At 39.5% G+C, this 12,329-nt stretch overlaps 1 protein-coding gene across 2 annotated transcripts in view; it reads right to left on the reverse strand.

The window, feature by feature from the left end:
• The window catches only part of RHBDF1 (rhomboid 5 homolog 1), a 187,423-nt gene that overhangs the window by 55,219 nt on the left and 119,875 nt on the right, over positions 1-12,329 (reverse strand). For both annotated transcript variants that reach the window (XM_089691722.1, XM_089691731.1), the window contains 4 exons: positions 10,542-10,748; positions 9,195-9,317; positions 5,138-5,304; positions 43-294 (listed from right to left, as the gene is read on the reverse strand). In XM_089691722.1, the coding sequence (XP_089547848.1) occupies positions 43-294; positions 5,138-5,304; positions 9,195-9,317; positions 10,542-10,748 (749 nt within the window). The remainder of the gene's footprint in view (positions 1-42; positions 295-5,137; positions 5,305-9,194; positions 9,318-10,541; positions 10,749-12,329) is intronic.

A 12,329-nucleotide genomic window follows, 5' to 3' on the forward strand; every position in this document is an offset into this window, starting at 1 on the left:
TGTTTCTTATTTAGTTAGTACATTGACTTATACTGTACGTACCGGTGGTCATCCATATCTTCTATTTGTCTTTTTACGTAGCTGTCTATCCTTTTACGATATGTTCTGTTTGTTAATCTTCCCACCATTCCAAGACCATATGGCCTTTTTTCTTTTGCAAACAGCTTCTTTACCGGGACAGTTATACGCTGACCTCTCTTTTGAGGACTGACAGTGACTACTTCCTGACAAAGTCTAATTTTTGGCTGTACAAGGTGTCCTTCTTTTACTTTACGCCAACCTCTCTCCAATGGCCTGGAATAAGATAGAATTTTTGTAACATGCAGATGGAAGACTCACCTGTAACCCCATTTATTAATATTATAATCACCACACAAACCACACTCCAAAAAATAACTGTCAACTCAATAAGTGAATAACAAATACTTAAGAAATCAAATATATGTGTGAATAAAGTGTGTATATTGCTGCTGCTTTAAATAGTGAATAAATCAATAATAACCTCATACAACAAATAACAACAAATAAAATATACTAAAGTGGCAAAAAATAATATACAATAAAATACATGTGGTATAACATATACAGTATCTCACAGAAGTGAGTATACCCCTCACATTCTTGTAAATATTTATTATATCTTTTCATGTGACAACACTGCATAAATGACACTTTGCTACAATGTAAAGTAGGGAGTGTACAGCTTGTATAACAGTGTAAATTTGATGTCCCCTCAAAATAACTCAACACGCAGCCATTAATGTCTAAACTGCTGGCAGCAAAAGTGTGTACACCCCTAAGTGAAAATGTCCAAATTGGGCCCAATTAGCCATTCCCCCCCCCCCCCCCCGGTGTCATGTGACTTGTCAGTGGTACAAGGTCTCAGGTGTGAATGGGGAGCAGGTGTGTTAAATTTGGTGTTAGCGCTCTCACTCTCTCATTCTGGTCACTGGAGGTTCAACATGGCACCTCATGGCATAGAACTCTCTGAGGATCTGAAAAAAAAGAATTGTTGCTCTACATAAAGATGCCCTAGGCTATAAGAAGATTGCCAAGACCCTGAAACTGAGCTGCAGCATGGTGGCCAAGACCATACAGCGGTTTAAAAGGACAGGTTCCACTCAGAACAGGCCTCACCATGGTCGATACCATGAAGGGCCCCTCTGACCTCTGGTCCCTTCCCACCAATGGTGGGGCCCTTTACTCCCATCGCAGGGCCCTTTATCACCTAGAGCAGGACATTTTCACATGTCCTGAAGCAGGCCCCCTTTCTGCATCTTGTGTAGGGTTAACAACAAAAAGAAGCGCACCAACCTTGCGCATTACCTCAGTAACCAAAATTTATTGAATAAAAGAATGGTACTCACAAACAGCGAATAAAAACAGGCATGTAAGTCCTCAAAGGGACTTTAAAGGCAAGATGCAAATGCGAATCCCATCATGGAGGAAGCCACTCAGCCACTCACTCAGAGCTGGCTCTGAGGAAGAAGGCTTGTCCTTCGAAACGCATCAGCTGTACTGAGTGGCTTCCTCCATGATGGGATTCGCATTTGCATCTTGCCTTTAAAGTCCCTTTGAGGACTTACATGCCTGTTTTTATTCGCTGTTTGTGAGTACCATTCTTTTATTCAATAAATTTTGGTTACTGAGGTAATGCGCAAGGTTGGTGCGCTTCTTTTTGTTGTTCTTCCTCACAGTTTCGTTTGGGCTTCCCCCGCCTTGGTGTGGAGCTGCATGACCTTGTCTATTTCGGTGGTTTCTTCCTTTTTTGGAGTTTGTTCCATCTACTCACCACCGGTCTGGGTCCTGGAGCGCAGGAGATATCGCATTTTGTTCTTGTGTAGGGTTGCCATCTTTTCTTCAAGCCAAACCTGAACACTTTAGTGGCACACGGTACTTCCTCTTTACATTTGAATCCGCAAACTTCCCCTTACATTTGAATCTGCAGACTTCCCCTTACATTTGAATCCGCAAACTTCCCCTTACATTTGAATCTGCAGACTTCCCCTTTACATCTGAATCCATAAAGTTCTCCATAGCATCTGAACTTACAGAGTTACCATTTGCATATGAACTTGCACTGAGTTCCCTTACACTGTAAGGGGGGGAGATGTAAGGAAGAACTCTGGGGACTCTGATGTAAGGGACATCTCTGGGGACTCTGATGTAAGGGACATCTCTGGGGACTCTGATTCAAGAAGGAACACTGATGTACCCTAGGTTAACACCTAAGCACTACAGTCCATTTAACATGATTTCCTATGGTACTCACATCTCCGCGTTTTCACCCGGTGTATTTTTTTGGAAAGGGTCAGGGACTTTTTTAAACGCAAAAAGTGTTTTTTGTTCTATAAACTTCAATGGAAATGCTGCAGAAAAGCATGCAGTGCGTTTTCTCTGTGTTTTTGCCACGTTTTTGATGCGTTTTTTTTCGCGTTTTGCATTTTAAATTTGTCTTGCAACAAGAAAAAAAAAACGCAAAACACATCAACAATACGTTATAAATCTATGTGCAAAAACGCAATGCAGAAATGAATCAAACACAAAATGCATAGGTGTGAACCCAGCCGTAAGGCTGACCACTGCAGGAACAGAGCACCCCTTACACCAGAGGTCCCCTGAGGGGGATGGGATGTGTGTGCTTCCCGGGGGGTGAGACTAGATTTCCTCTCATACTGGTAGAACAGCTGTTGGGCGGCATGCGGCAGGCAGAGGTCGGTAGGCCTCCCTACAGTGGCAGAACTCCACAGCCCAGTCACACTTGCTACCCTGGTAGTTCCATCGCTGATTGGATGATAAAGGCAGCGAGAAATGTTTTTGTTATAACTCTTACATAAATTCCATATTGTCTGACAGACATATACTGTACAAGCTTGTTTTCCTGCTCTGCGATGCAAACAACCCCTTCAAAAAGGAACTGGAAACTAATATACTTTAGACTCCCAGCTACAGGTACCCTTAGACTAAAGAAAAATGGGTACAAACAGCATAAATGGTCTTTGGCCCTGACTCATCCCCCCTTGACTCCCTTTATGCACATTGTTGCAAATTAACTACATTTAATTGTCCTCCTTTATCACTGTGTATGTATACTTTGAAAAAAATGTAGCAGTTTTAGAAGAATAACTGCTTTGCACTCTCAAATTTTTATTTATATATTTTTTTCAAATGTATACATATATATATATATATACATATACATACATATATATATATATACATAGAATTGATATGAAAAGTCTACACACCCGTTAAAACGTCAGGTTTCTGTGATGTAAAAAAATGAGACAAAGATAAATAATTTCAGAACTTTTTCCACCTTTAATGTGACCTATAAACTGTAAAACTCAATTGAAAAACAAACTGAAATCTTTTAGGGGGGAACTAAACATATAAAACTAAAATAATGTAGCTGCAAAAGTGTGCACACCCTCTTATGACTGGGGATGTAACTGTGTTCAGAATGAAGCAATCACATTCAAAATCATGTTAAAAAGGAGTCAGTACACACCTGCCACCATTTAAAGTGCATCTGATTAACCCCAAATAAAGTTCAGTTGTTCTAGTAGGTCTTTCCTGACAGTTTCTTAGTCGCATCCTACAGCAAAAGCCATGGTCCGCAGAGAGCTTCCAAAGCATCAGAGGGATCTCACTGTTAAAAAGTATCACTTAGGGAAGGGTACAAAAGAATTTCCAAGGCCTTAGATATACCATGGAACACATTGAAGACAGTCATCATCGAGTGGAGAAAAAATGGCGCAACAGTGACATTACCAAGAACTGGACAGTCCTCCAAAACTGATGGAACAACGAGAAGAAAACTGGTCTGGGAGGCTGCCAAGAGGCCCACAGCAACAATAAAGGAGATGCAGGAATATCTGGCAAGTACTGGCTGTGTGGTACATGTGACAACAATCTCCCGTATTCTTCATATGTCTGGCCTATGGGGTAGAGTGGCAAGACGGAAACCTTTTCTCATGAAGAAAAACATCCAAGCCCAGCTAAATTCTGCAAAAACACATCTCAACATTTGAAGTCTCCCAAAAGCATGTGGAAAAATATGTTATGGTCTGATGAAACCAAGGTTGAACATTTTGGCCATAATTCCAAAAGATATGTATGGCCCAAAAAACAACACTGCACATCACCAAAAGAAGACCATACCCACAGTGAAGCATGGTGGTAGCAGCATCATGCTTTGGGGCTGTTTTTCTTCAGCCGGAACTGGGGCCTTAGTCAAGGTAGAGGGAATTATGAACAGTTCCAAATACCAGACAAAATTGGCACAAAATCTTCAGGCTTCTGCTAGAAAACTGAACATGAAACATCTTTCAGCATGACAACAACCAAAAGCATACATCCAAATCAGCAAAGGAATGGCTTCACCAGAAGAAGATTAAAGTTTTGGAATCGCCCAGCCAGAGCCCAGACCTGAATCGGATCGAAAATCTGTGGGGTGCTCTAAAGAGGGCTGTGCACAGGAGATGCCCTCGCAGTCTGACAGATTTGGAGTGTTTTTGCAAGGAAGAGTGAGCAAATATTGCCAAGTCAAGATGTGCCATGCTGATAGACTCATACCCAAAAAGACTGAGTGCTGGAACAAAATCAAAAGGTGCTGCAACAAAGTAATAGTTTAAGGGTGTGCACACTTATGCAACCAAATTATGTTAGTTTTTTATTTTTACTTCCCTCCACCTAAAGGATTTCAGTTTGTTGTTCAACTGAGTTGTACAGTTTATAGGTCACATTAAAGGTGGAAAAAGTTCTGAAATTATTTATCTTTGGTGCATTTTTTTACATCACAGAAACCTGACATTTTAACAGGGGTGTGTAGACTTTTTCTATCCACTATATCCAGAGGTGCACCCCCATAAAAAGCGGCTTCATATGGTGGCACACAGAGAAGAGAAGGCGTCAAGAGCACCGGCAGGGGACCCAGGAAAAATGGGGTTTAGGTAAGTATGTCATGTTTATTATTTTTTAAAAAAGGTATCATTTACTTTAAGCTTTAAGCTTACTTTTATTTACTTTTAGCTTTAAGTTTAATATTATAGGATATACTGAATATAGATAAAAACAATAAAAGGGGGAGATTTACAATTACTGCTTAGTTTATGTAAATTAGATAACCACCTACAGCATTAAATGACTTTTTTCTAATTCACTTTTGTCCAAGGCACTCCCTGTATGTTCCAAAGCATCTTCTGCTTTTGCTGTATCATCGGCCTCTTTGATGGCTGCCTCTGAAGGAGATTCAAACACTTCATCGGGGTAACTTGACATATCTTCATGAAGAGCTCCTTCCTATTTATGAAACAGAATGATATTTATAATTATAAAACAGAGCAAAAATAACTGAGAAATGCAGAAGGGAGAAAACTATTTTGACTTTTCTTGCATAGTCAAATTCAATTAGCCACTTGCCTACCAGGGCAATTTTTTAATTTTTACATACATGTTAAAAATCTGCATTTTATGCTAGAAAATCCTCAAAAATTAAAAACTCCAAAACAGTTTATATTTTATGACAGCAGAAGCCCCGGAGAATAAAACGGTGACTATTAAAAAATTTTTATGTCACACATTAAATGTGAAGCCATTTATCCAGCACACATTTTCAGGGGAAAATTAAATAATAAAAAATTTAAATAAATACCAAACATATCAAGATTTAAAATTGTGCATGACTGTGAAATGGCAACAAACTATGGTATCTAAAATTGTCCATAGGCAATCAAACATGAGCTATGGCACTAGACTTAGTGCTCCTATTCTGACGGCAATTCCTCTCCGGACCTATGTGTGCATTTCCATTTGTATGGGTCACTCGCTCAGTGCCTATGGAATTCAGAGAATGTCATGTATTCTTTTCCATGAATACAAAGTGTTCTCTGCTTGGATGAGGCAGAAATCCTGACTTCATCCACCATTTCTCTGCACCTTGTCCAATGACAGCACTCACTGTATTCATTGAAAAACGTATACCGTATTTTCCGCCATATAAGGCGACTGGGTGTATAAGACGACCCCCTAATTTTCCAGTTGGGCTATACTCACCCTATAGGACTACCCCCCTTCCGAGGCAACATCATTTAAAAACATTAAATTTTTTAATTGAAATGATTATGACTTACCGGTACTTAAAATCCTTCAAAATCCTCATGTTCATCCTCTGACATCATAAGTTCACGAATGACATCTTGTGATACATTTGTAAGACAGTCATCATATGGATCAAATTCCAAATCAGATGGTTACTGCTGGATGTGCAGCTATACAGTATACATACAGCCCTCTGGATGTGCAGTAATGTACATACATTATACCGCGCTGAGCCAAGCTGGCTCAAAACAAATGTCCCTATGACAGATTAATCTGTCAGCCCGCTGGATGTGTGGTATATACAGTATACTGAGTATATACCACTGTGGTATATACAGTATACTGAGCCAAGCTGTTTCAAAACGTACCGGTACGTCCCTACGGTAATCAGACCGCTGGATGTGTGTATGTACAGTAGCTGAGGCTACATACAGTATACGCTAGGCCAATCACGGCGAGCGATGTATTCTACTAATGAATACAAAGCCTGCTCGGATTGGCTGAGGTTGCAACATCATCAGCCCACCTCTCTGACTCAGCCAATCCAAGCAGGCTTTGTATTCATTAGTAGAATACATCACTCGCCGTGATTGGCCCAGTGTATACTGTATGTAGCCGCAGCTACTGTACATACACGCATCCAGTGGGCTGATTACAGTAGGGACGTACCGGTACTTTTTGAAACCACTTGGCTCAGCGCAGTATACTGTATATACGGCACATCCATCGGGCTGACAGATTAATCTATCATAGGGACATTTGTATTGAGCCAGCTTGGCTCAGCACAGTATACTGTATGTACAGTATTACCATACATCCAGCCAGCTTGACCCAAACAAACTCAAGGTTCACATTTTATACCCCGCGTATAAGACGACCCCCAATTTTCGGGGTATATTTTTAAGTATAAAAAGTAGTCTTATACGCCAGAAAATACTGTAAGCGTTCTCTGGGTGGTGGAGGTGCTGAACAAGTTATCCTGTGTTCAGTGTACAGAAGGCAAGTTGCTCAAGCAGCATACAGAAGAAACCAACGCTGACTGTATGTAGCACAGGTTACTACACTGAAATGCTGCATCCCCAGCTATAAAGAATTAGATGTAAATAAGCAGGATGTAAGATTTAAAAAAAGATCATTGCTGGAGTTTAAATGACTATTTATTATATTTTAATAAAAGTTGTACAGCAAAGCAATACATCTCATTACAACTCTTTGCATGAGCATACCTTAAAGTAAAAAGAATTGGGCATTAAAATGTACAGTTTCACCCATGTGTATAAGCCAATCACACAAGTATAAGCTAAGATGTTTGGAGCTCCATGATTAAGCCCTTTGTTGGGTGAAATGCATTGGAGCAGGAGGTGGACAGACGAGATTATATGTTGTGAATCCACTACGTATAATAATAAAGTGATTGTAAAGTTCAAATAACAAACATGTTATATTTGCCTGCTCAGTGCAATAGAACTGCACATAGGGCCCCCCATCCTTCCCTTCTGGGGTCCTCCTACTGGTGCTCCTGGCTCCTCCTCTCCTCAGTGTGCCATCATAGAAAACCGCTTCCTATTGTGGCACACCTGCGGGCTCTTAAGACACATTGCCTGCATTCATAGACACAGACAGTGCGGCTGGGCTCCGTCTCCAGGCAGCCCTTCCATCACAGGATATGACTGATAACAGCAGGGGCCAAGAGGTCCTTCTGCCTCAGCAAAACCTGTGAGATCAGAAAGCACAGCTAAAGGCAGGCATAGAGGTTGATCGAGTGAGGGGTGAGGGGGCAATATTACTACCTACACATTATTTATCTTAATGCAGGGAATGCACTAAGGTAACAAGTATAAAAGTGATGTGCGGTGCTAAGAAAGATATGAATGTATAAAAGTAACGTATAATGATAAAATAAGATCAAGTATCACTGATCATAAGAAATCATAAATAAGTTCATCTGGTGACCAAAGTGCTCATTAATCCTGTGTCTTCCTGGAGAAGGTGAATATAGGTGTATAAGCAATGCACACTTACCAGAAAGCGCAAGTAAATGCGTGTTATAATTATATCCTGATGTCATCAAATGGTCATCATCGGGTGATGGCAGGGATCTGGTGCTTCTCCTCTGTGGGTGGATGGATCCTAAGGCGTAAGCTGGTTGTTATCAGGATACTCCAGAGTTCCCTTAAATGGGATGGGTGGGTGTAGTCCTCTAGGTCTAATAGAGGCTCCCTCTCTGGAGTTTAGGATCGCTGTGAAACTGGTCCAGTGGAGAAGCTGTATGCTTGAAGGATCTGAGGGTGTGATCCCAAACAAACGCTTTGACCCGTACGGGTCAAAGCTCTGAGGGAGTTTTTGGTTTCACAGCGATCCTAACCACCCATCCCATTTAAGGGAACTCTGGAGTATCCTGATAACAACCAGCTTACACCTTAGGATCCATCCACCCACAGAGGAGAAGCACCAGATCCCTGACCATCACCCCATGATGACCATTTGATGACATCAGGATATAATTATAACGCGCATTTACTTGCGCTTTCTGGTGAGTGTGCATTGCTTATATACCTATATTCACCTATATTCACCTTCTCCAGGAAGACACAGGATTAATGAGCACCTTGGTCAACAGATGAATTTATTTATGATTTATTATGATCAGTGATACTTGATCTTATTTTATCATTATACGTTACTTTTATACATTCATATCTTTCTTAGCACCGCATATCACTTTTATATTTCATTTCAGGGTTATTTTGGTTACCTTGTGCTTGGCTGCTTTCACTTTTAAAGTGATTTGTGCGCTCACATCTACCTTTTTTACACATTGTTACATTTAAGGTAACAAGTGTTTAGGCTCTTCATTTCTACCTGACAAAAAGATATCTGGAGCTTTTTTTTTTTTACTAATGGTTTACAAAATATCCCATTTGCCATACTGCAAGAAACATGAAGCTATTATCTGTTTTGGAAAATGATACAGACTGCGGATTGAACTATAAAGGTAAACCATAATAACAAAAAAACTATAAATAACTAGTGTAGTATCTATTTGTTTTCCTCTAACTGATCAAAATAGACAATGAAATAATAGTTCTCACCCTTGCAAAAAATGATGTGTCCAGTTCATCAGGAAAATCCATAGTATCTTCTTCTAAAAAACTAACCGGAGTGAAGCTTCGTCTATGTATCCTTCGTAAAGTACCTTCCTTTATTGATCGACCCTACAGTGAAAGGTTAGCACATTTGTTAGTGTTTGTAGCTAAAAGTCACCAAATTTTCAGCTTCCTCTTTCACCTACACTTTCCATCTTTTCCTTTATGGAGGCAGGTGTACTCTTACTAGAAATGTGGCTATACCATCCTATAACAAATACATGGTAACAAAGCATGGGTACACTGTTGTACACCTCTGATATCTCATTGACCAGCGTCAGGTCATCCTAAAATTAATATTTCAGTTATAAGTGGAGAATTGGTGAGTTGACTCATTTGATGGCTTCTTTTATTTCTTGTAGGCTCCAGCAGTGAGATCCCCCTGCCATAGTTTTGGAACCTCTGCCCATCCTCCACTTGCATACATTATAAATCCAAGAATCAAGTGCCATATCACTTAAAGAACTACAGCAGCACTTGACGCCTTAAAATTGAACTCTATCCAAAATGATTTTTGTGATGGGTTTCCATGAATTGCAGAATTTTATTTAACTTGAGATTTGGTTTGTGAAACTTCCACCCACACCCTATACAGTGACAAATAGTTCAGATAAGCATCTAGTGTCACCTTGTAAGTATCTGTTGCATTTTTTTAATAGGATCCACTACATAATGTAGAAAAAATGCTGTATAACTAGCTCACCAATGGATGCTTCATAAGATTGGTTGAACTAGATGAATGTGTGTCTTTTTTCAACCAGACTAGCTATGTAACTATGGAGGCTATGGAATGTGGAAGTAGAAAATATTCTCCTGCACTGTGCTGGAGATGAAAGCAAAAACAACACAATTGCAATGGTATAGTAAATGAAACATTATTTTATATTAAATAACAGCTGACATGCACTAAAGGAAAAGGGAGTTTTGTGATTTGAACAGCCTGATCAGCAATGATACAGAGATTGAATCCTAAAAATGTAAGTAGACACAATGAGGGAGAAGTAGTTTAGATGAACCAGCTTGACTTGTCAGATGTTTCATCTGCCCAAACACTGGCTATGAGTGGGAGCTACAAAGTGGATTGAAATGATCACTCCTTTAAAACAAATGATATACAGAATGTTAATATGCTCAATTATATTACATTTATCCAAAACACTAAGACAAGGATATGGGTAAATGGGTAATACAGTATAACATTCTAATTTCAAAAAGCATATTAAGCACATCTTACTGCTATTATTCGAGCTACTCAGAACTTGTGGAAATATCCCAAAATATGTTGGATCTTACCTTCACAAGTGCCGCTGCAGCTCTAAAGCTCATTTTTGCCACAGACTCTTTTTTCCGTCTCCGGGGAAATCGGCTGAATCCAGATCTTGAGCTGGTAAATGAGCAGAGAGAAGTTGCTCCTGGTGTAATAGGTGTATGTGGCATACTGTAGCCATCTATGTCTTCTACCATTCGAAAAGCGCGTCCTCGTGCCAGTGGATCAATAATCTGCATATATTTACATGAATTCTATTAATACTTATTATATAATAACCAAAACATATTCTGACAGCTTTTCCTAATGAAAAGGAAAGAATAAAGGTATAAAACATGTACATGGACAACAAAGTAGTCTTGATGGCAGTAAATTGTCACCCTTTCTGGTTCATGCACCACTGAACAATGCTCTGATTTTGTAAAATAGTTCCTCGATGTCTGCTGGAAACCTTACATTTCCTGGAGTGTTGATGCCCTGGATCGCCTGTTGGTTCCTTTCTTTGACCTCACTTCACTACTTTATCATATAGCCACATGGCAAAATACATTTATTTTATGATATTTTTGATAAAGGTGCCCGTGCTTAAATGGTACACGGAATGCACATTTGCCCAAGCATGTTTTCATAGGCTTAATATCATGTGCATGTTCTGATTCATGAATGCTTTAAACAACTAATGCAAATATTCAGCTTAAAGGATAAGTTCACCTTTGGGAACTTCCACCTGTTTTTAGGGTGGAACATGTAACAGGTTCCCAATGCTGCAGCTGCTGTGGAGCGCCATGGTAGTTAATTGAATCTTCCTGTCAGTATATCTGCTTGCCCTTACATCCTGTACGGGCAAGCAGATATACTGACAGGTCTGCAGGAGACCTGCATGGCACTAACGATCTGCTGATCACTGGTGCAATCCTTTACAGGCTCCTGCAACCAAAAATAATAAATGCACATTTTTTTACCTTGGTCAAATGGTAAACTTATTCTTTAACCACTTCCCATCTGGCCCAAGTATATAAAAGGCCGGGCAGGAGCACTGCAGGAGCGGGTGGCCGTTTATAAACGTCCTCCCCGCTTCCCTGCCTCCCTCCCAAGGAGCGCACACAGCGGAACACAGATCGCTATACGAGACCTCTGTGTGAGGTCCCGATCATGTGATCACTGATTGGCCAATCAGTGATCACATGAATAGTAGTAAGCAAGATGTCACTTCTGACATCATCGCTTACTACTTGTGAAATCTGTGAATGATCACAGAGGTCACATGGTACAAGGCTATTCACAACAGCCTTGTACCATGTGACAAGCTGTTACCAATCACAGCTCTCACAGTATTTCTCTATGGCAGCAAGAGAGAAGAAGAAATTATTGCTTTCACAGCCTTTATGGGTGTAAAAGCAATCACTCTAAAAAAAAAAAAAAAATCTTCATCACCCCCCCACAAGTAGTAAAGTGTCACTATGGTGACACTGTACTGCTAGGGTGACAGTATGTTAAAAAAAAAAATCAAATAATAATATAAAAAAATAAAATAAAAATGTAAAAAGTTTTTTTAAAAATTATAATTTTTGATTATAAACTAATTTGTGTTTTTTTGTATTAAAAATATAGATGAATACGTTTTGGCCAAGATTTAGGAAGAAAGATTATTTATTTGCAAAATTTTATAAGAAAAACACTTTTATTTCCAAAATGTTTGGACTTTTTAATTTATATAGCAAAAAAATAAAAATCCCTGTGGTGGGTAAATACCACCAAAATAAAATTTTATCTGTCTCAAAAAAATGCTAAAAAATTCATATGGGTACAGTGTT

Source organism: Staurois parvus, unplaced genomic scaffold, assembly GCF_062004578.1.
Source record: "Staurois parvus isolate SC_StPar_1 unplaced genomic scaffold, SC_StPar_1.0 ptg000022l, whole genome shotgun sequence".
Classification (NCBI taxonomy): domain Eukaryota; kingdom Metazoa; phylum Chordata; class Amphibia; order Anura; family Ranidae; genus Staurois; species Staurois parvus.